At 36.5% G+C, this 24,873-nt stretch overlaps 1 protein-coding gene across 4 annotated transcripts in view; it reads right to left on the bottom strand.

Moving 5' to 3' along the window:
- Positions 1-24,643, bottom strand: part of ELP2 (elongator acetyltransferase complex subunit 2) — a 41,140-nt gene extending 16,497 nt beyond the window's left edge. For 3 of the 4 annotated variants that reach the window (XM_013957739.2, XM_013957740.2, XM_013957744.2), the window contains exons 1-13: positions 24,512-24,643; positions 24,323-24,401; positions 22,872-22,957; positions 20,768-20,918; positions 19,470-19,547; positions 17,370-17,434; positions 11,764-11,830; positions 10,669-10,803; positions 9,624-9,719; positions 7,844-7,944; positions 5,701-5,832; positions 5,047-5,196; positions 1,658-1,846 (exon numbers count right to left, since the gene is read on the bottom strand). In XM_013957739.2, coding sequence (XP_013813193.1) covers positions 1,658-1,846; positions 5,047-5,196; positions 5,701-5,832; positions 7,844-7,944; positions 9,624-9,719; positions 10,669-10,803; positions 11,764-11,830; positions 17,370-17,434; positions 19,470-19,547; positions 20,768-20,918; positions 22,872-22,957; positions 24,323-24,401; positions 24,512-24,643 — 1,461 coding nt within the window. The remainder of the gene's footprint in view (positions 1-1,657; positions 1,847-5,046; positions 5,197-5,700; positions 5,833-7,843; positions 7,945-9,623; positions 9,720-10,668; positions 10,804-11,763; positions 11,831-17,369; positions 17,435-19,469; positions 19,548-20,767; positions 20,919-22,871; positions 22,958-24,322; positions 24,402-24,511) is intronic. The other variant, XM_013957743.2, reaches the window with a different exon arrangement.
- Between the last annotated feature and the right edge of the window lie 230 nt (positions 24,644-24,873).

The following is a 24,873-nucleotide window of genomic DNA, read 5'->3' as shown; positions in this document are numbered from 1 at the left end:
TGTGCCCATGATTTCAAAGACAATCCAGTACATAACAGGGATGTGTTTGGAGCAGCACAGAGGCAAGATCATCATCCAAAAACTACTTCCATAAAGGTACCAGGGAAAAGCCAAAAATTAGAAGGGGTAACTGAGCTTGGGGCTGGCTGTGCAGGGATGGAAAAGGTGAGATCTAATAGCTATAACATCTCATCCTTAGAGTATCCGAAAAGTTCAAAGACTGCATTACAGAATTGGATTAATAATTTGGATAACAGCTTAAAATTGTATATTATTTATTTAAATGTTCATAATTTCACAACAAAATGTGTGACACACATACCAGTCTAAGACCTCTAAAACAAAAACGTTTCTTCATTATAAACTAAGGTATAATACAAGTCCATGCATTTGAACTGAATATAACCCTATTCAACCCTTTTGGAATATAAAATTGTCTTTGTGGTTTAAAATATGCTTTTGACAAAATATTTGAGATAAATTAAGGAAAAGTTTACGCACTTGAATAAAAAAAAGCACATAAGATAATTTCAGTAAAGCTATTTAAGAGTAGCTATATCATTAGAGCTCAAAGTCTTCCTTTTCAAACAAAGTCCCTGTAAAATACTTTGGGAATAGATCAAAAATAGCATGCAGAGGAAGAGATAAGAAGCATTTTTTTGGTTTTTTTTTGTTTTTTTTGTTTTTACATAAAAGTAAAATAATGACATCTGCCTGCACTATAAAATCATGTTATTTGCACAGTGCCATTAATGCAAATGCTTATAAAGAGTTATGAAATTAAAGCAAAAAATAGCTACTTATGTAACTTCTTGCTATTAAAAATGAATAGATTTCTTTTCCAGATACTACAATTGTTAAATGAAGTGGAATGGCTAATCCTTGTCTGAGAAGCTGCACAGAAAACGTTGCTTTTGGGCCAGAAATGCAAAGAACATGCAAGGCACTGTGCCCAGGTGACTATCCTGAATGATGACTGCTGTATAAAAAGCAGAGAAAAGCAGAATTAGACCCTGAAGTGAATGGGAAGCAAACAAAAGATAGTAGTTCTGCGGACTTAATTTTTCACAGAGTAGGAAAGCATACTTATCTGCAGTAGTTATAGCCCTAAGAACTGGGACATAAAGGTCTCACAAAGAAATTTTTACTGTCAATAGGAAACAAAGCACAAGCAAAGTACATGTTTATAAATATTTATATACAACAACTAACAACAGTGCTGAAAGCTTTGTTATTTCAAAGCATATAATTAAAAATAACATACAACCACACAACAATAATTACACCTAGACAAGACTATTACAACCCTAAAATTAAGGAGAAGCACATTCCCAGGCTTTGTTTGCTTTCAAATCACTAAGTGCATACAGCAGTCTACTTCTAGCTGACTTCTTACAATTTATCCATATGCTTTGCAATCTCATAGACCAGGTTTTGTTTTATTTCAAATGCAACCTGTTTTATATGACAACACCATAAAAATATACATGAAACAAGACACATGGAAGCAAATGGCAGGGAAAGAAAAAATAAAGTGAAGGTTTCAGAAGTATTAAATAATCTTCATGGAATTTAATGCAACCTGATGGTCTCTAAAGTATTAATTTTACTGAGGTGGAAGAGGGCTGTCTTCATTTAGCATTGTTTGAGAACTTACATGGTAGCGTAACGTCCCCATTGGAATACCAGTGATATTACTGAAATTTTCTACAAAATTCTTGGGAGCACGAAAGACTCGAAGCACTTTTTCATCTGCTCCAGATACAAACTGAAACCGGCCAATCATTGCCAGACAACGCATATCATACCCATGTACTTGAGGCCTTGCAATTTCATGCCAGGTTACCTAAAGGAACAAAACACAATTCTTAACTAGAGAAGCAGCAAGATTTTGAGTAGCAAAAAAATAGTCATACTTTACATGCTGACTGTATGAACATAAAGCAACCTTCTAATGATGTTCATAAAACTGACATATGTCACATACATCAGTTTAATCCCATTCTTTCACCAAACAATTCATGTAACTATTAACCCGTGTCCCTGCCTGGATACCTTTAAGGCATGTGCTTATCTTTGCTACATGGGCAAACTTTCACTCACTAGGGCTTCTTCATGTTAGACAGTCAGGAACAGGACACAGGTTACTTAAACAAAAGGAAGATTGTATGCTATTTACTGCTTTCAGAACTGTAGCTCTGAAAGACTTAAGAGGGTAGTAATAATTACCTCCCTTTCTTCAGCTGCCTTTCAAGTACGAAAGCATTGTAATCCATAGTCTACAGATTCGTACCTTCCCTCTTCTTTACATGTTTGATTTTAGCAGGACCATTCTACAGAAACTTTGCAAAAACTGACAGAAACAATATAGAATCTTACAGGAAAACCATTCAGAAAATCCTGATGCCTTTAGAAGTGTTTTCATTCAAGTATTATATTTTTTCTAGTTTCCTGAAATATTCATATTCACAGTTCAAATATTAACCCAAGAAAACCATAATTAACAATTGACCAGAAATTAAATAGACAAGTTTGTTTTATGATCATACTAAGCAAAGAACACTAGCAAAAAAAGATACAAAGTTATTTAAATTGCTTTTCTAAAAATCTAATTTGTTCTGCGCATGAACAAATGGCTTCTTCAGGAAAGCCTGCTTTCCAGAAACACTCTTTTATGAAAAGTTTTTTTTAGGAACTGTCATTTGCTACTACTTATCCATGATACTTCCAGCTGGAAAAAAATATGGTGTGCATTTCTGAATTAATGGCTAGCAGAATCTTGTTCAGATTACTTGAGTTTTAGACTGCTTAGAAAGTTGCCGTCAGGCTGAAATTTATATCGTAGTAGATATTATACAAACATAAGGAAAGGCATTACCTTTACTATCAACTGCCAATACCATGCTAAAAAAATTGTATTAATGTCATATATCAACATTTTCCATAGAACATGGACAGGATATTTGAGAGATACTATGAAATCTCATGTTTTCACAAGTGCTTGATTATTTTCCAATAGAAAAAAAAGCATAAAAAAGTAATAAACCCTTCTTACTCTTTATTAGGTGCATCTTTGTGCACTTTACAGCATAGCACACAATAGGAACAAAAAAACCCAAAACCCAAAGAAGAAAGAGCTAGGGTCGCATAAGTTGTTCAATGAGCTTCTTCCAGAAAAGTCAGGATGCAAGTTTGTGTGACAAACTGAAGCCAATTGTTACCCCTTATTTTTGATATGTGTACCTAGCATAATATCAGAACTGGGATTTTAAGAAGGGTAATTTGCATTTAATTCTTCATTCTCTTTTTAAAGATAAAAAACTGAGTAAGTTACTGTATTACCACCTTTCTACAGACATCTGAATTGTCCTTTGTATCTTGTTAGGACAAACATCAGGTGTCACCCATTGTAATTTTTCAGACGCTAACCTCAGTATGGTAAAAAAAAGGAAGGCATTTTAAAAGCCTATGTTATCTAAGTTCATGTACAACAGAACTAACCATCTGAGGCACAAATCCTGAACGTACGAGAACACACCCCTTTAAATCATCCAGCTGCACCTAAACATTTCACCTCACCCCAGCTACAGGATACTACAGCCTTCTCCCACACTCCAAGGAAAGCAGCAACGTGTTGATGCTGCTTGGATTTATGCATGGTCAAACGGGCCAAACGGCTGCTCTTTGTCAAAATGAGCACAGTGTGTCCAACAGTTCAGTTCACATCAAACTTAGATATGAAAACTGCCATGACTCTTTAATCAACTAGTTATTCAAAAGTTTCAGAGGTAGCAGGAACAGCTATATAAGCAGACCATATAAACCTCAGCTCTTTAAGAAAACAGGCTAAAAATATAGTAAACTATCCTACATAATGAAAAGTGGTACATCAGTAGGTCACCAGGTACTGACAACTGTTTGGAGCACTGCTAACTTATATAATGGCTTTGTCCTGGACTTGGTCTCCATATGTCATATCCAACATACTATCTTTTTCGTAGAGCTGTTGCACCATACAGATTGGAGATTAGGGAAAGAGGCAGGGAAGGAAATTGAAGATGCCCTCCCTACAACACAATGCAAAACTTAGCACTTGAGCTGGGATTGCCACCACTTCAATGTGGCAGTTCTCAATGTGGAAGAAGGAAATCCAAGAACTGATGCCAGATTCACTCTCCCAGAAACATGAGACATCCTGTGCTAGTTTACACTACAGAAGCTTTGCTCAGACAGTTATAAGGGCCACCCTTTACCTCTCCCAACTAATAGCACAGCTTGGACAGTGCCTCACACGACTTTAACCAGTTTAGTTTCTACCAGTTCCCTGAATGGATCATGAGTACTTTTCTGCCAGAAAAAAGGTGCATTCGTTGATTAGTAAAATGCATGAACAACTGGGAACTGGACCTTTTACATTCCTAGACAGGGTTTCCCACATCAAAACTTAGTGGGAAACAAAAGTCTTATTCTGGAACAACAAAGTTGTTCAGGAACAGCTGTTCCTGAAAAGTTGCATGCACAGGTGAGGTCATCAAGTGCACTCATGCAGTTCAGTTAATCATTCTGGTGAAACAGTCACATTCATAACCAAAATAGTGTAAAAATACAGTGAGAACTGTGCTTTAATCAGGCATGTGGAAAAAAAGAAAAGACAAAGAAGAATATCTTTATAATTATCTACAGCAGTGCTTAGGAAATCATTAAACAAGGAGAACAGGTGGTTATTAAAAAGAGCCATGTATTCTTTCCTCTGAATTATTGCAGTGCTTGGTTTTTAAGAGCCTGAGAGAAAACTGAGGGTAACCCAGAGATGAATACAGGCTTAAACAAAAGTCATGTCACATGATTGCTAAAACTCTGCTGCTAGTATTTTTAAAGTGAAAACAGCAAATACTGAATGACCAAACCAAACATTTACACATACAGTTTTGAACAGATCATAGCTTGGGAAATTTAAGGTATGGAACAAATTATCTGCATATTACTCAAACTCAGAACAGGAAGCTTTCTTTACCAAGCTCACAAAAAAGTCTTTGAACAATGTACCTCTGTCTCATGTTTTCTTTTCCAGGGAGCGAAGAGTCTAGTAGTTTGATCAGAACCAACACTTATAATAAATTCTCCTTCTGGATCCCACTTTACATCCTCTACACTGTTAAAATGTCCTGAAATCATGACTTCTGGAGTCCATTCTTTCTATAAAAATTCCAAAAAATATTACCAAAGAAGCATGAAGTCTTCAATTGATGGATTGGTGTATTCAAACCAAAATACAAGTGACAAAGTCTTTATTAGGAAAACAAAAAATGGACATTTGAAAACAGCAGATTATTAGAACCCAGAATGGCTAAATGGACACAAGTACTTCTAGAAGTTGATTTAGTGTTCAAACCAAGAAAAACTTGTACTATTGGTTCACCTGCCATTTCTGAACAAAGCACAACCACAAAGGAGTTTGGTCTACTCCACTGACTGTCTGTGGGAACCATAAAGCCAATAGGCTTTAGAGCCTGGGAGATTCCAGCCTCCCTTCCAGGCAGGAGTGAGACTCCTGCAGAATATAATATTCAGAGAAGGTCCTTTTCTATCATTTTAAATTGACCTGTTATACTTGATCTTTTCTATGAACTTTACAACTTATCTCTAGTGACAGATAGGTGTAGAATTTTTTAAGCACACACACACACAAAAAAATCTTACCTTATTAACTGCAGTCTGTTTCCAAAGGTGTAGTGCTCCATGAAAGGCATGAGCAACAATCATTGAACCATCTGGGCTAAACTGGCAGTCAAAAAATCCAAGCGTGTTGCCACCCACTTCACCTACCCGCACCTGAGTTAATGACCAGAAGTGAAATATCCATTAAAATGGCCTTTGACTCTTATAAACTTATCCTAATGTCATAAAATGCCTATCTATAGGCAAGAGTGTATATTATACCAAAAATATGTTTGAAGAATATCATAACTGCAAAGTTAAGCACTAAAATACCACAGGAATTAAAGCCACATGCCCCTTTAATAGGGCCTCCCTTCATAAACATCTCAGAAAGGGATCTTCCTCAATCACCCAGTGGTAAGAAAACACAACAATAGAGGAGACCAGAACTCAACCCCATCTATGCTTCAGTCCAGCCTTTTTGGATGCAATGGTTTCTTGTCATTTGTTGCTCCCTATTGCTCTGTTGCACACAGTGGTTGCAAGACTCACTTTAAGCTTACAAGACTCACTCCTCTATTTCCTCTTCCCTCCTTCTCCATGAACCCTGCAACTTGCTCTGCATTTTCCAGATACCTTCTGTGGCATATTTTGGCCTTTGTGCCTCACTTGAGCATGTGTGCTTGTATGTATATGTGCACACACACAAACACCCCCCCCGCAATCCTCACATAGTTTCTCTAATGCTCTTCCAGGTTTTTGATTACATTAAAAGATTGTTAAAGTTGCACTTTCAAGGTTTATTCAAAAGATTAGAACATGATTTCTTTTGCATTAAATTCCAATAATTCCCTCAGTTTTATACAAATGCTTTTAAGTTCACAACAAAATTAATCTGTATCTCATGCCAAATGGCAGTGTGGACAGTTAGTTAGCACCAATTCCAAATAATACTCCAGGTGTGAATGAGACTTCCCTGCCATGTTAGAAGCAGAATTCTAGTCCCACCTCTGAGCAGTGAAATGATACTATGAAGTTTTCCTGTTCATCACATTAAAACAGAAGAGAGCAGAGAATGGGACATTATCCTTGCCTACTTCTTCCCAATATTGATTTAAAAAGAAAATGAAGGACAGATTATAGAATGTATTATTCCCCTTTCTTCTCCTGCAGGCTCCCGATATGGGTCTCTTCCTCAATGCAAAAAGAATTACTGCAGTTAACACGTCTGCTCTGAACTGTAAGCTACACACTTGAGATCTAATCAATACAAAAGGAATGTAAAAAGAAAGAGTAACAAACTTGCAACAAGCCTTACAGCACAACTGATTTTAGAGGCTTGTAAAATTAACTCCAACGAGGTGACTATCTGGGTACAGCAAGTGGCATCTCTATGTGCTGACCTTATTAAGGAAATAATTCCCACTTCTAGTAGAAAGGTCTGACAACTTTTCAACAGAACAAGGGAAGAAAATTAATGAACTACTCTATTTCTCTTCTTTTCCCCCAAAAGAGGATTTGATTTTTTTTTGTGACAGGAAAAATCATAAACAACGATTGGCATAACCTAACACAAAATTTCTGCAGAATTTGGAAAAGCAAGTCAACTAAAAGGCATTAGATAAACATGGTTGTACTACTTGTTTGTTTAGGAGGATCTATATTATAACACTATCCTAAATATAGTGAAATGTGACTATTTGGCACAAATGGAAGAAAAACCTAATGATACAGCCCCCCAAAAAGTTACTAGGAATAAAACAGGGCTGAGCATTGTGTGTCGGCTGCTCTGTCATAACTGCTTGAGTATATGTTCCCCTAAGTATTAACTATAAATAATTTAGGGTGGTTTCTTCCACTTCTTACTGGAATGCACAGTGTGTTACTATGTAGCACCTGACTTGCTATTCTACAAATGACACTTGAGCACAAACCCTATTAGCAACTCCTCAATATAGTAAAAAGCAAGTGAACAATTAATAAAAATTACACTGCATCACAACATCATCTTTTTGACAACTATAGTTCTACTCGCAACACAATGTCAAAATGAAAAATTTTGCTAGAAATTGTTTTTGCCTTTCTCTCCCAGCATTTTATGAAGTTTTTATTCACTCCAGTAAACACACGATGCTGGAAACAAAATATCAAAACACTACATATTATGAGAAAGACTGACACTTGCCTCTTCTAGCCAGACTCCAGATTCCTCATCAGGTGCCCAGAGGATCACAGTTTTGTCCATGGATGCAGACAGTATTCTCATTGGTTGTTGCATGCTGCCATCTACAGCACAAGGGAAAAGATTACCCTACAACCCATAAGAATGCTTTCTAAAAGAATTTGGTCATACTGAAATCCAGACATGCCAAGAAAAAATTGTTCAGCACTGGAGATCTAAAATGCAGCAGTTAAGTGCCAGACTTAAGCCCTGTATTTTTACAAGGCATTTATTAGAAGGTATCATATTTTTCAACCATAATTTACCAAAGAAAATGTAAAATATATACTTGAGGACAACCACATTCTACTGTTTAATTCTCTCCAAATTGATATTGAAAAAGCTGTAATTTGGAGGAAAAGCTAGAGCTTCACACAGAAATTGCATAGCAGTTCTCAGTTCTTTTCCTCAAATGAGATCTCTGTATTGAATATCTACCATGAGGTTTCCAGTTTAAATAATAATCTCTATGCCCATATTCACTGTTCTTCAAATTAAATGTCAGATTCAATAATAGATTTCAACAGACTCTAGCACCTTGCAGTACATACAGCAGTAAGTACTGCTCTCTGAAGTGCTCTGCAGTGTTCCAGGCAACAGCCCAACACTGCTAGAACAGGAAGAGGAAGCTGGTTCATCAGTCGGGCAGGAAATTCCAGGGAGAAGAACTGCTGAGAAGCCTTCCTTGGAGAATGGAGACATGGGTGTGCATCCCCTGAGGCAATATCTTATACCAGTGCCAGACCTCCTATCTTCTGCATTGGGAAGCGACAAGCAATGCCCTGAGTGCATCTCTCTGAGCAGCCTACCTCTATTGAAGAGGAATAATACCTATTTTGGGAACCCAAGTTTGGACAGGCTAAAGAATAGAAGCAGCTGCATAACGAGACACCTAGAAAACTTCATGGTTTAACAGGACAGGGCTTTTTGAGTTACAGTGTAAGACTTACATGCTTTTATTCTGTCTAACTCTTGCTTTAAGGGGCAAAATCTTTTATTGATGCTTTTAAATAAAGAGTAAAAGAACAGATAATTAAGCCAACATTTCTCAAGCAAGTCCCGTACCTTTCTTTACATGTATTTTGCCATTCTCATTGCACTATACTGCTTAAGTACTGCATATACACTGGCAAAGCTGTGCTTTGTACTGGTGAAGTCACCTGACACCAGTAATCCTAAAATATCTCAGGAGAAGGAAAAAAAAAAAAGGCAGCTTTGCCAATACAAATACACCAGAGCCTTCTGATAGTACAAGCATGTTAAGCATCTCTTTCCTTTATGCCTTGGGCAGACATGGACAAACAGATCAGTACTGCAAACAGAGCTGTCAGAATTTAAGGATTTAAAAAGAAAGATGAAGACTAGGGCAAGATGCAGAATTAAAAAATCTGTAAAAAGTTTTCAATGAAAGTCTGAGTTAATGCTTTAAAACTACATGTTAGCTAGCCAAAACTGATACTCTAGGAATCTCTGGCACGTTGTATTAATACATCGAAGAATGAAGATGAAACTTCTGAATGTTGCTATTTGCTCCTTTCCAGTCCAAGAAAAACAAGAGTGCTTTTGAGTTAATACTAACCTTCCAAAGAATAGACATTTCAAATAAGTTTATAAAGACAAAATACCAGAGCTATAAATATATACTGAACAAAATTGAATTTTATTCCATTGGATTGGATACAAAGACTGTACTCTAGGTATGCAATCCCTAAAGCAACTGCTAAGATGTTTGGTATCGTTTTACCTTTGAAGAACGAAGGTTGCCAGTGAACTGCGTACACCCAGTTTTCATGACCAGCCAACACAGACTCCAAGGTAATTGCATATGTTGTAACAGTATCTACCACAAATTGGAGAAAAGAACATTTGTTTCTAAAAGTCAGATCTGAAAAAAGACCAGATCATTTCTGATATCTTCAGAGATACAATCCGCTGCTTCAGCACCTACAAATAGCCTATTAACACTGAACAGCTCTTTGAAAACCTACTTGGATACTGGCCTCACATATCATATTGACAGCAACACGTCAGCTTATTGCCTCAGAGTGGTACTAGAGAATTCCTGGAGAACTCTTAAGGAATTTTGAAATAAACACTCAAATTGCCTCTACCCACTCTTAACTTAAGCATACTTATGTCTCCAAATGACTGTAAATACAGGCATTAAGATACTTAGAACAATAAATCTGGATTTGCAGCAAGCAGCATGAGCACTTTTAACACAAAAAAGTTTGTATAATGTTATATGACCTAAGTTGCCTAGTAACTTACCTCCTGTCAGCATTACAAGCCTCTAATGTTACACTGCCTAAGCAGCATGTTAAATAACCACCCAGTAAGCCTGCACATACTCATCCACTCTCTCAGCTTTTTTTAAGGGTTAAGTAATACTGGTACTTCTTAATGCATTGAATTCGAAGGAAAATTAAAAGTAAGTTATTAAACTGGAGCAAAACTGTTTAACAGCTTACTTCCCACAGACAAACACATCTCAAAACAGTTGGAATAGACGAACACATCTCAAAACAGTGGGAATACATATAACAATACATGCTGATATTAAGCTCTCTGCTTTACTATTTTTCATAACACACTTTTAGCTTCACATAACCATTGCTTTAAATCCACTAGTTTTTTAATGGCTGTAGAAAAATAATGCAGTCAAGCTGGTCTTAGCTTCTTCTAATAGAAGAAAAATAAAGCAAACTAGATGGTAACCACCTTGTCCTCAAACCACTAACACATACACTAGAAAAACTATACGAGAGTATTTGACAGCTGTTACCTACCTTTAACAGTAAAAACATTCTCTTTCAGTCTTATGGAATCATCTTCTGTTTCTGGAAATTGCTTCAATTTTGTACACACTTTCCAAATTCTTATCAAACAATCCTGAGCACAGCTTGCTAAGAAGAGATCCTCACCTGTTTGGTTAAAAAAAAAAAAAAAAAAAAAAAAAAAAAAAAGCAATTGAAGAGCCATACTTTTGTATGTTTTTTCATTGCAACCATTGCTATGATTAACCTACCATCTTTCTAAACATTCACTATAACATTACCCTGATTTTCCACATTGTATACAGTATCACAAAAACTGCTGTTTTTATTTCAACATCAACTTGTTCTCCCATTTCAAACTCTTCACTAATTTAGAACATACTGACAATGGACACTTCCTTGCTCTTAAGGCATGGCACTGTCTTATGGTAAATACCATACATTTGCTTCTCTATCACTTATGGCTCTCACTCTCCATATTCTGACACCCACAATGAGTTACTTAATACTTTTTAAGAATTCCTGTCCTCCCTTTCTTTCATCAGGATGGTTGCTTCCTCTAATTTTATTTCTTTTTGCCATTATAAGAAACATTTGGTTAGTTAACATCTGTTAACTATTCTTATAAAAAAAACAGGGAGAAGACTATTCCCCTCCATTTCCCACTCCCTTCAAAAAAAAGGGGTCAGCTCTTTCTCACTCAGCTACAGATATCAGCACAAGGACAAGTTGCTAAAAATCTCTGTTTTTATTTAGGTACCAGTCAAGTGAACACACTTGAGGCAGGCAAAACCAAAGGGGGTATGCAAACACAAGATATGAGTGTTTTGTAGCAATCTTAACGTAGTCATAATTCCTGTAATTAAAAATTGCCATATAGGTTCAATAATTCTAATATTTTTAACAGTACCTAAAGTTTCACCTTTATTTTTAATAATCTGCTTGTCTTAGACTGAAATTACCATTGACTTTATATCACCATCTTAGAAAAAAGATCCACAGCCAAAACTGCTTAGAAGCTACAGTGCATCAAAACAATCTATTGGAGGAGTAAAACAGTACTGTCATTAAAACCAATATTCCACTTTATTCATCTTTCATACTGACCACAGACTGCCCACTCAATGCTTCTTATACAATCTTCATGGCCAGGGAGTATTAATGTTTTCTGAAACTGAATAAAAATTCCTGTTACATCACAGAAATATATCTAATTACCATGCACATATGGCCTTGGACAACTAGCTTTGGAGTTACACGTCTTATATATTTACAGCTCCTATTATTTGAAATAGGAAATATAAGCTGTTATTTAAGATTGTAATTTATTGATAGATGTTAGATAGGTCTTTCTGGTGGTGTTACCATTGCGTAAAGTGTCTCACATTATGGCACTTCCCTTATAAGACTGGGAAAGCATCAGAATTAAAGGAGCTTACCTTGAAGAGACTTAAAAATTTTAAGTTAATCAGGCTTACAATGGTACACAAAAAAATAATGTAATGTAGGTATGACATGGTAAATTTATGTATTACAGAGATGTGAAGTGGATGCAACTGCAGATTATGTAAAAAATGAATACAAGTAAAAATCAGGTGTAAAAAGAAGAAAGTCTTTAAAATATTTTCAATTATTAATTTGTAATACAATACTATTAATAGGTATTATTTATGTAGGTAGATATCTTTCCTATGTTACCTAAGCTTAAAGACTAAGACTTTTCTAAGAAAGATATACATCAATAACTGTATCTGCAGATGGAAACCTCTATGAACACAAGCTCAAGAACACAGGAATGCAATCATGGTCAAGATTCCCTTTTAAGAACTTTCAATAATAGTATATTTTTATTCATAAAATATGTAATCTTACCACTCTATTTTAATTCAAGTAAGGTAGACATGTTTATTGCTTACTTGGCACTTAAAACATTTCTGTTTTTCTTTGTCCGTAGAAGGCTCTACTCCCATGATATTTTTTATCCCCTAACTTCTGCTTTAGTTTGAGTAAAGATGAGTTGGCATAAAATACCCGAAATAATCATTAGACTTAAAACATTAGCGTTAATACATATGAATAGCTGTGACATTATCTCTTGTATTATCTTCTGCTAAATCCCTTAGCCAGGCCTACCAAGAGTTAAGACTAAATGATAGACCTTGCTATCAGCACAACACTGCAGCTTAGTTCTCTTTCCCTACCTGCACACAAAGCAAAGCAACACAATAAGAACGAACAAAAACCACAGCAACAAGAAAGGCTTTCTCAAAACTTCTGTCTTCAACTCAGGGGAATTTGGTCAGCAATAGTGATTCACCCAGACAGCTTTATACCTAACTAAACACATTCAAAAATGAATGCCTCTCCCTTTGGTCCATACCTTCCTGAGTAATCCCCCAAATCATCTTCTCCCATCAAGCAATGTTACTCTGCTTTTCCTTGTTTCACATTTGCAGTTCTAATGTCACAGAACCATCTGTATGAGGCATATGACCAGAATAGTTTAACAGAATTTTCCAGGTCAGAAAGTTTTGGTCTTGATTAAGAATCTATGTTCTCACAGCCATATAAGTTTTATTTGGCTAGTGACTTCTGCACTCATTGGCACTCTTGGATACAGGATTCCAGAAGAGATTTTTATTTTAAATACCAAACTGATTCTGGATATATAAGAACAAGAACTGCCGAGGAAGCAAGTTCAAACAATGATCTAAAGGACTCTTGAAGACTTCGTTTCCTATAATGCATTAAAAATTTAATGAGTTTTGTATCTTTTTAACTATTAACAACTCCAATAGTAGTTTGAAATACGTATTTATTCATTCATTTATATAAATTTGATATACTCTATGCTCTGTATTTTACATTCACTAAGGTTAGTTTGCAATTTTATTTCCAAATGAAAAATTAGTTCAGGCTGAACTTTTGCTAACCTTCTTGTTTTCTATGGTTCCTTTTTACATTAAACAGTGTGCATATCTCCTGAAATGCCACTTTAGCAGTATCTAACACACATCTAATAATTCTCATTCCTACATTTAACTTCAGAGTTTGGGTTTTTTTTGTTTTTGGTTGTTTTTTTAAACTTAGCCTCATCTTCTCTCATCAAAGAGTAAAATTAAGGAAAGTAGGTATTTCTCTTCTCTTTAGAGAATAAGACTAATTACTTTGAGGTTACTAATTCCCCCCAGGGTTCTAAGCCACTTCTTGAATAGGCTTTTATGCATTACTTAACACTAGGTCAAGCATACAGTTGTCTATTGTGCTAAAGTACAAGCATTCACTCAAAATTTTCAAGAAAGTCTCAACAACAACAAAAAAAATTGCCCACTGAAACTGAGAAAGCAGTAGCGTCATTGTTACAACCCTCTACTTTTTTTTCAACACTTTCTCATACTGTTATTGCTCTTTTCCTTAATCTCTCTCCCTCTCAATATCGCACATTTAGTTTCCTTGGATGTATTCTGTTTTAAACATGCACCAATTTAAAGTTTCTTACAGATACACATGGTTAGAAAAGTTTTTAGTATTGCCTGGATTCTATTTATAAATATTTTCATCTGGAACCCTCATTTTATAGATTTTGCTTCTATATTCTTAGCCTTCCCCTTCTCTATTTCAGTTTTCCCCTTGGTCCTTACTGAATACATGAGAATGTTAGATGTTACAGTAGTTTCTAACAGTTGTATCTAACAAAAACTCATTGTCTCACCGTCTACTTTACAGCCTTTCCCCTGCCTCTTTTAATTAATTTCTTAACATATTTGTGTAGCAACATTCTGGTATATTATCTTTCAAGCAAAGAATAAAGCTGTTATAGAGGTAGCAGAACTAATGAAGCCTGGTTGTCTGTGGACATGCCCAGCGCGCTCAGCACAACTAACTCTACCTACATGTTCTTTGAGGACATGACCTTCAGGACCAGGCTGGCAGTACCGATTGGCAAATTGGCAACTGCCACAAAAGGTAACAGAAGTCCAAGTCCTATCAGTTTTCTTCTCTGTTGGACACCAGATTGGATCTCCCTCCTCTATCCAGTTGACAGTCTTCACAGAATTAGAAGGAGTCTGAATTACCTTTAAGTCTCTGATTCCACTTTCCAATTTGGCTGAAATTTCACCAGATTATCTGGAGGAAGCATGCTCAAACATACACCATAAAACCTTCATACAAAACCAAGTTCAACACAGAGCTCTCTTGTTTTAAGATCTTCCGCTTTTTTTTGATCTCCCTTCATAGGCCTTTAGTATCTCAGGCAAGAAGAGGTTTTTTTTTTTTTTTGGAAAGATTCTTCCCTAGGCACCATTATAAAACCAATATCCTCTTTCAGTAATTCAGAAAAGCAAAGACATTTTCTCTCTATTCATAATGCTTTAAGGGATCTCTGGGTAGATGGTCTTTAAGGGTTTGCAGTCTGCCCACTCAATTTCAAAACCAAGCAGCTTTTATGAATAAATATATTTCAATCATAAAATTCATGAGTTTACCCAAGAGGCAGGCTGAGCCAGCTAATGAAAGGAACCTGAAGATGTTTTATCTTTCCTCAGAGTATAACAATGTCCTTTGTGTTTCCTTTGTTTCCTTATGAATCTTTACTCTTTGTTTTGGGTTCATATGATTGTTTTTAGGACATTAACTACAGGAAGAGATTCCAAAGAGTCACAATCAACCAGAGGGAGCTAGGGATCCTTACCAGTCAGGAAAGAATGCCAAACTTCAGGTTTTAATCATTCTTCTATAACAAGTTCAAATGAAAAATGACAGGATAATGCTAACACTTCCTTCAAATACCTCCAAAAAACAGAACTATAGAAGCCATAATAAAGGTGTCAGCAGATCTGAGAGAACCTGAATAAAGAGGAGAACCTCCCCTTAGCGGCCAAGAAGTAATTTATGTCAGAAGGCTTACAAGGATATTTTCATTTTGTTAATAGCTTTCATACACCCTACAGGTATTTTTATTCTACATGTAATCAAATTTGGTCTCTTCTCTGTCTGTAGAGTCTATTTAGCAGTCTCTGTCTGTAGAGTTTACTTAATTAACAGCAATGCTCTGGAAAATTAAGATAGACACCAACCAGAAGTCCCACCATATGATAAAGTCAGTAAAAAAAAAAAAAAAATTCCACACAAAAAACACTTCACAAAAAAAAAAAACTTTATATTAAAAAAACAAAACTATGAAAGGACTCTGAACCCTCACCCTGCTAAGACAGCTGGTGAAAACACTTCCTAAAACTGACAATGTGAAAAATAAAAACTGCAGAAGAAAAAAAATCCTCACCCCTCCTATGAGTAAAGCCTCTTCCCTCCAAAAAGACAGCAGCGTAAAACTTGCTTTACGACACAGAGCTTGTTTATTCATGTTACCTTCCTTCATACATCCACATACTGATGGATCATCTGTGTTTAAGAACGGCTAAGAACGTTGGCATATTCGAAAAGCTGGCCAACAACTGCCAAAGTAAGTTATGCATATCTGAACACCTTGGTAGTCAAACTGCATGTTATTTATTAATCTAAGCAATACAAGAAAACAAGTTCTGTATTTTAAATGAGGTAAATTAACTGTGCAACCCTTGAGATGAAAGTCTTCCTTTAGCACCACAATAAGGCTCATGAGCTGCACTCTCATTCTCAGAAGATGTCATCAAACCAATTCAATTTATGTGCTACAAAGAAACAAAAGCTAAGAAAGTGACCCTTCTTTCCTGGCTAGTGGTCAAGATATCACTGAACATAGCAGATAAAGGGTGAAGTATTTATTTTATTTAAAAAAAAAAAACAACAACACAACAACAACAAAAACAACCTAAAACACACCTTATTATTGTATGTAACAGCCTGAACACACAAAATCTACAAGAGGCTTTTGTCTCTCCCAAAAGGTAGAAAGGAATATCTGTTCTTCAGCCTTTAAGGGCTGAAGAATACCTGAAGAGATTCATAAAGTAAAAGCTTCCTATGCACGTGAGTTTCAGTGGTTGGTTGAAGGTTTCTCGTTTGTTTGTTTAGTTTTCTCAAAGGGACTGCTAGGGAGGGGAAAAAAAGACACTTTTTCACATGTTTTGACTGACAATCATTCAACAATTCCTGTTAGAGTCTAACAAAGCTTCTGAATAGACAGATGCAGGAGAGGACAGAATTTCTTTGCAGTGCTCCAAAGGAACATTTAACCATACAAAAAACTAAACATTGCCAACTGCCAAATAATGCATGAAAAAAATGCGTATGCTTGTAGAAGATCAAGTCATTCAAATATTTCTTTGGACTTTCAGAAGCATTTAGCACAAAGGGCATACTTAATGACAAACATACAATTTCAAAGATAGAAATCATCTCAATTTTATTGTGAGAACTTACAGACTGAAAATAACATCATTTCCACATGAAGCACTCAATGAATGGATACCCATTAAAGAACGAAAGGCATAGTTATTTCATGTCAGTGGGAATAGAAAGACAGGCTATCTTCGTGTAGAGAAAAAAATATGAAAACTAAACTTTTACACACTGATCCCAACTTTAACATTCTGTATATAATTACCTAGGAAACGAATGGAGTATTTGAACAAGAGCAGTTGTAACTGATGGCTATCTATAGAGAGATAACAGTTACTGAAGAACCTCAAAATATCATCAGTAGCACACATGAAAAGAAATGAAGCAGAAGAACTGTACTGTTGTGAACAAGAGTTAAAAGCTACAGTTACCTGACCATCCTGCTGTATAAACAAATTTATTTTGCAGTCATCACCACCACAAGCCAATATTGGTACTGGAAGAGAGAGAAAAAAAAAAAAGTCTTCATTGCTACAGTTACAATGTCACAGAATATTAGATTTTAAGAATTACAGAAATAAGGCAAAAATATAGTAATACAAATATAAAAGATATAGTATCATGCCATCCTATAAGTATTCCAAGTCAGACATCTAATACTGTGCAAAATAAACAAGCACTTCAAGAACACAAGACCCCAAAAAAAAGTTATTTTGCCATGTAGGTAATATTATCTACACATATTTAGGATGCTAACTGGTAGTTTTCTTGGAGTTCACACATCTCCAGAAAATTCAAGCATTAGGGATTTTTATTTATTTACATTTATTTCATGGATATGAATATTTAATTTGCTCTAAATATGAAAGGAGTTTTCTCTTAGAAAACCTAAGCAAATAATTTCTCATTTGAAAAGAATTCCAGTTAAAGAACTCTTTTTCAGGTTATAAGCATTGTGCTATTTTGGATAAGTAATTTAAGTTAGCAGGGGAAAGAGACTGTAATAAAGGATTAACTGCTTTAAATACAAGTTTAAGCAACATCAGGTTTTGAGGATTCTGGGGGGTGGGGGTGGGGGGCAGTTCTCAGCAAAGCAAAGTGTTTGTTATTCCACCATCTAAAGAATTTCAAGCCTTCTATACAATTTCAGTTTTGGAATCATCTAGTTTTAAGAATTAATGCACTAATCTAGGTTTCAGATTTTTTAAATTTGCAAAATGAATGAATAATCACTTGTCTTTTATATACAACATGATTTCAATGTTAAACTGAAGCAGTGCTCTAGAGTATTAAAGTGAGAATTTCTTACCTGTACAGTATCATAAATGAAGAAATAATCTATTGCTTCACAGTATGAATTTTATACTGATTTTTGTACTGGCAGTATAGGTACTTCACTTCAAACAAAAATTTACACTGGAGATAAGATTTTAATTTACCCTCAAGCCTTTTAACTTCATCTCAACAACCATCTACTAGTATATTTAGAGTAAAAACAGAGAGAGAGAGTTTAAAATTATTTACTGATAAATAACACTGCTTTTGATATCAGACATGCCCTGGAAGCAGACGTTATCATTTCCAAATGGAACAATCCATTTTGTTCCATTGATACAGTTCTTATGAAATAGGAAAGCTATCAGAAGTCAAAGAACAAAATAAGCTTCTATGCAATTGTGTTGGAGGTATACACTCAAAGCGCACACCACCGCAGAATTCTGAAGTGCACATGTGCATAGAATAATTCCAGATACAGTAAGAAACCATTGTACTTTTTCTCTCGGGAGCACAGTACTCCTCCATCCAGATGCAGGACTCTACTGATATTTAAACAAACCGAACATACACATCTGGCTTGTACGGTTTTATTAAAGGATAACATTTAGTTTAGAAAAAAGCTTCTAGTGGTTTGTAACAGAAAAACATCTGTGGCAGGCTACAAAAGCAGCTTCACTATGGAAAAGGTCTGAACATACGCATTAACAGAAAACTACATAAACCATACTCAACAGTTGGGTTAAACTTGTTCATCAGTTAAACTTTTTCATATTTATTTAGGACTGAAGAGTTGGTCAACGCTACTCTTCACTCTGCAATTTTTGATGCAGGCACACAAACTCCTTTTCTGCATCTTGCCACTCAATCTAAATGACAGGAATGGACAAACAGCAGTACCACAACTGATTCTGTGAAACTAACAGCATCATTCTATCCCACTTGCTTACAGCTCCATTATCATTTTTTATGCCCTCTATCTTACAGTACAACTAAAGAACTCCATTTGAACATTGTTTTGAAAACACTGTAATCAACGAATATTCCAACTGCTAAGAACACAGTCAACCAAAATCTTTAAATATAAGCAGCAGCTTAGAATGATTCCCTAGAAATTAAAAAACAAAACAAAAAGCCACAAGGTTTTGGAGTTGGTCAAACGAAAACCCTATTACAACATTTATAAAACACATTTGAGGGATTTTGTAGGTTTTATTTTTCCTGAGCTGATATTCAGGATCTGCAGCTGTACTTACCATTGCTGCCAGGCAAGAAGGATAAGCAAACATCCATAACAAATCCATTTCCAAACTGCAAAATTTGAAGGCATTTAACTGAAAAATGAGAATAGACAGTCTTGATCTCATTCATCATGTAAGTATTACAGTTACGCTATCATCTCCTGCATTGCATTGTTAAAAACTCCCATTCAATTTTATTTTAAAGAGCTACAATACTTCTATAGTTTTCAGGAGCCATTGATTTTTAGAGGGAAAGAAACCCTAAAATAATAAAGTTATCTTTTGTGGACCCATGGAAATCCATCCAAAGTTAGCTGAGTTGGAAGATAATTCAATATTCTCCACCTAGTATTAAGGTTACTGTAATGAAACTGTACAACCTATCGGAAGCAATTAATATTGCAAATCACAAAAAAAGAAGTCAGCCTCCCTCCAAATTCCCCCGAGATCCTACAAGCGGTTAAACTAGTGAGCCATCAAGATCAGAGTAACAGACAGGATAGCAAAATACCCTTCCTACAGAAGTAGGATTAAAAATGTCCTATCACACAACAGCAAGATAGAAGGGAAAAGCCAGGACTTGAGGGTGTTCTTTCAGAGCATAGGGGAATGTTTTGTAGAACATGGGGCTGAAGGCTAGCAAACCCAACCTATTTCTCCAATGTAGGCAGGACAATAGCAAATCCTCAGGTACAGCAGCTAATGGAGAAACTAGTTTGAGAGATGGTATCAGTACAATTCAACTAACAAGTAACACTTTGCATCTAGATTATCCGTTTATTCTTCATGTATTCCAAAGAGCTATTCTCCTGTGTGTACATACAAGGATGTAGTTCAATAGAAGGTCAAGACCCTATAATCTCAGGCTTCATTGGACTCAAATCAATATTAACAAACAGGTGACTAATTTAACTTCAGTTTTCTAAGGCCAGTATTATCATTTTACTAAGTAATTTTACTTCACACACACACAGCTGTAGCTTGCTCCCATATTCCAGGGAAAAATTAGGGTCCAGATTATCAGATTTTGAAAACACATTAAAAAGAACCTATCATCAGTAAGTTCAGCCAACATATCACTGATGAAAAATGAAGGCTAGTTTGACCCACAGTTATTAAACTAGTATAACCCTAACAGCTTCCAAAGAGTAATGCAGTTTCTTGATGGACCCAAGTTTAAAGAGAAGTCAGTGCAGTTGCTTTAGAAGATGTCAGTCTTCAGCCAGGTAGAAGTACTTCAATGCATATGCATTCATCATTTTTACAGTTAGATATTAAGCCAGTATGCTGTCCCTAACATTAACAAGTTTTACCTTCTGAACCTTGCCAAGACCAGATTCTCACAGTAGAGTCAGAAGCTGCAGAAGCTACTAGCAGATTTAAGTCAGATTCATCTGACTGGTAGACAGCATCCACAGCACAAACAGCTTCAGTATGGCCTTTGAGAGGAATGCTTTTCGCAAGCTGAATACAACAGAAAGAGTTATACAAGTTAATAAAATTCAGTTCCAGCAACTTATCCAAGAGAATTTTTAAGAAACTTTCTGGTTTTTAAATAATTTAATAGTGAAAATAAATTGTATGTTCCTGACTGCAGAGCTTCTGCCAAGCGTATGCTTAAGCTACAGCATATTCCAAGAAAAACACAGGGGAGGGATACAGCAGTAAGGAATATTAACTTGACAAGATTTTGTTCAAAGTTGAACAGAATTAAATGTTCCTGTGTACATTATACAAACATCACTATTTCTTGAAGAAAGCCTTGCAAGACTACAGATATCACAACAACAATGTAGGTGGAAACAGTACAGAAGTTAGAAAGAGCTGCTGTCTTTCCACTTCTTCCTTCTCCTGTCCCTCATCCTAAAGAACATCTCATAGAAGTTTGGAGAACCTTAGTGAAGGAGATGTGGAGCACAGAATACAGTGGAATAAACAGCAGCTACAGCACTCTGCATATCGTGTGTTCTCTGCAAATTAAAGAATATTTTTACACCTCCAAAATACTCACCTGAAAAACGAAAACTTCAAATCTGGACTTAAGTATATACTTTCCTAATGAATGAATACAGGTGAGGCACTTTGTAATCTGTTCTTCATATATATAAAGAGCAAAATGAGAAATTTGTACTTCTGTGACTGGGAAAAATCTAGCATTTATCCAAACTTTGGCACAAATATTCTTGACAATATTTCAAACAATAGCCTGACAGACCACAGGAACAATTTTTGATTGAACCAATATACAACTTTACCTTTGCACTAGTCAAGAATCATTGTTAAAATGTACACATTTACTCACATTCTTTTTCAAAGATTGTCATTAGGCTGTGCTGCACATCAGTGGAAAAAACAGAGGTTAAATAAATCTCTAAATTTATTATTTTAAATAATCACAACATATGGAAGTCAGCAAGGAAGGTTTTTTTTTTTGTGTGTGTGTGTGTGTGTGTGTTCCCCCATCAAACAAAGCCTAAGAACCATTAGCCTAGGTGCACTTCCCCCTAGTACATTACTACTCTTGCACATTTCAAAATGCCAAGTCTGATCCACCTTGAGGTAGCCTATGTAATGGTTTTCCCATACAGCTATTCAAAAGTCAGTGGCTAGTAAGTTAGATTAAAAAAGTTATATAACAAATTAGACAAATCACCAAACAGCTTTCTTTTCTACCTAAAGTAACTTATCTTCTTAACTTCAGTTTATTCTAAAGGCTCATATTATGCCATACTTCATCTTTTCCATTACATTTTTACACCATTAATAATAAATTAGCAAATCTCCTTACTTCTCTCCATTTCTCCTTACAAAATTCAACTATTCCATACTTTTTGTTTTTTTTTCTTATTAAATACACATACCCCAACTTGTATATTCTTCTGGTAAGAGTATCTATATATCAGTACTACATTGTTACGTGGATTGACCAGAAATCATTAGAAATGGATATAAAGAAATGAGAAAGAAGTGTACAGAAAGTTTCAACCAAAAGCCTCACAGTATGAAGAATAAGGCAGTAATAAATAAATAAATAAATAAATTAGGCATTACATGAAAAAACAAATCTGAAGACTCTAGAACAGAGAAACAGGATCTTTGGGACATGCTAGACAAATCCACACAATGATGGGTTAGCTAATTTCTTAATGGAAGGCTGATATAAAAAAAAAAAAAGATGTGGAAGAGAAGCAGCAACAATTAGAATTAAACACAGCATGATAAAGTACCAACATTTGCACAGGAATTTAAAGACAGACAGTTCAAAGGAGATATATATGGGGTACAATAGTCAAGGAACATTGAAGAAATATGAATAAAAAAATACAGACAAAACAAATAATTTCACTTAACAGACAATTTGTGGCATTTGAGAAATCTCCCCCCAAAAAGCTCTAAAATGATATTATTTCTGCCTACCTGAATATTCCATGTTCCCATTCCATTCCATTCCCAAAGAATAAGTTGTTTATCAGATCCACCAGAAATTAACTGTGTTTCAACAGCTAAAAAAAAAATATACTTAAGTCTTGTGAACCCTTACTTTATACGGCAGACAAAAACATAAGCAGTTATATTAGTTACTTCTCAAAGAGCATCATGTACATCAACTTTAAATAAAGTTTCCATTAAAGTAAAGTAGGGATAATATAAAAATAATTTCATTTATTTCATCATTTAAGACAACACTATGAGAAAAACGACAGGAATGCTTAGAGTTTCATACAAATATGATAAAGAATATACCTTTTCAAACAGACTCTCAAAACCAAGAATATAATTTAATGTTTTATTTTTTTTGTTTGGTCTTTTTGCAGGATAGGAAGAATAAACAAAAAAATGGAGAGAAAGAAGTCCAATCCAAAAGAGTTCAAATCCTCACATGAAAATATAATTCCCAAGTTCTCAGAAAATAGTTTCTTTTAATCCATTTTAAGACAAAAAACAAAAGTTGGGAAGAGAAGAAAACATTTTAGTGCAACCATTTGAAAGTTGTCATTAAAGAGGACTCTTTTCCCCCAGGTCCCCCACCCACCCAAAACACACACACACACGAAAAATCACAAGCCATAAACACATTACACTAACTGTTCAATAAATACCCTTATTTGTCTTTATCAGAGAGTTGCACTAAAAGCCTAAGGGCAAGAATAAGTGCTTTTGAAAAGTATGCATCAAGCTATCTTAAAAGCTGTAATTGCTATCAAGCAAAGGCCTCATAAGGCTTTTATAAACATTTTTATCTCAGAGTTTTGGTTTTTTTTCCTGAATATGACCTCTGTGCAACTCACAGCTTTATAAGCCAAAATTTCTTAAGACGCATTACAAATCAATTTGCAGTGTCAAAACACTCAAAACTCCAAACTCTTCTTAAGAGGCAGTACAAGTATCGTTGAATAAAGTCACGGTTCAAACACCGGTTTGATAAATCCCCTGCAGTCACAGGTACAAAACACCGCCCTCCCAGAGCTGACGTGAGCTGAAGAGTCAGGAGCAGAGAGAGAGCCTGACCGGATCAGCTCATTTAAAGGAAAGCCCACCTGAGTTTAATGTGTTAAATTCCTTTGGAGCCATTTATTAAAATCTCTACCAGGAAAACTAGCAAGAGCTTGAAGCGTTACAGCTCCCTATGTTTTAAGTTCCCCTGGCTTTGCTACTGAATCCATCCGCTTCCTCCCAGGGGCAAGAAAGCAGCGCCGAGCTCCCCCGGGAAGCAGCCCCGGCCCCTTCCCAGAGCGGGTCTTCCCCGGGAGGGGCACAGACGCCGCCGCGGTTCGCCCCCACCTCCCGCGGGCCCCCACCCGCCGAACTCGGGCCTAGGGGGTCCTGGGCACAGAACGGGCCGGGCCGGGCCGCGCTGCACTACTCACCGCCGTCCCGCCGGCGGACCCAGCGCACGCAGTTCACCCTGTCCGTATGGCCGCGGAAGACGGCGACCACCCGTCTCGCCTGCGGGAGGATGAGAAGGGGCCGAGAATAAGGCCTCGCGGCCTGCGGGCGCCGCCCTGGCCAGCCCCGAGCCGCCGCGCCCTCCCCCACCTCGCATGGCGGCCACTCACCGCCGGCTCGTATAGGATGACATCGCAGCAACTGCCGAAGGCGAGGACGCCTCTCTGCCCCCACGACACAACCCCGCCGCCCACCCGGTTGGCGCAACAGGCGACATGACAGACTTCCACGGGCGCCGCCATTTTCTCCCCGCCACGTGTGGTACCGTCGTTGACCTCACGCGGTCTCCATAGCAACCTCCCCCTCCCACCCGTTCTGTACATACAACGTCTGGGAAAGCGCACGGGCCGGAAGGGGCAGTGCTAGGGGGGCGCGTAGGAGGAGCGAGGCCGCTGCGGGGGGGGGGGGGGGCAGGCTCGAGGGGACGGAGATTGAGGCGCGAGGTTCAATGAGGCCCGTGGAGGGGGCCATA

Source organism: Apteryx mantelli, chromosome 2 (genome assembly GCF_036417845.1).
Source record: "Apteryx mantelli isolate bAptMan1 chromosome 2, bAptMan1.hap1, whole genome shotgun sequence".
NCBI classification, from domain to species: Eukaryota; Metazoa; Chordata; class Aves; order Apterygiformes; family Apterygidae; genus Apteryx; species Apteryx mantelli.
The sequence above is the reverse complement of the archived record's forward strand: the minus strand, read 5'-3'. Positions and strand labels throughout refer to the sequence as shown.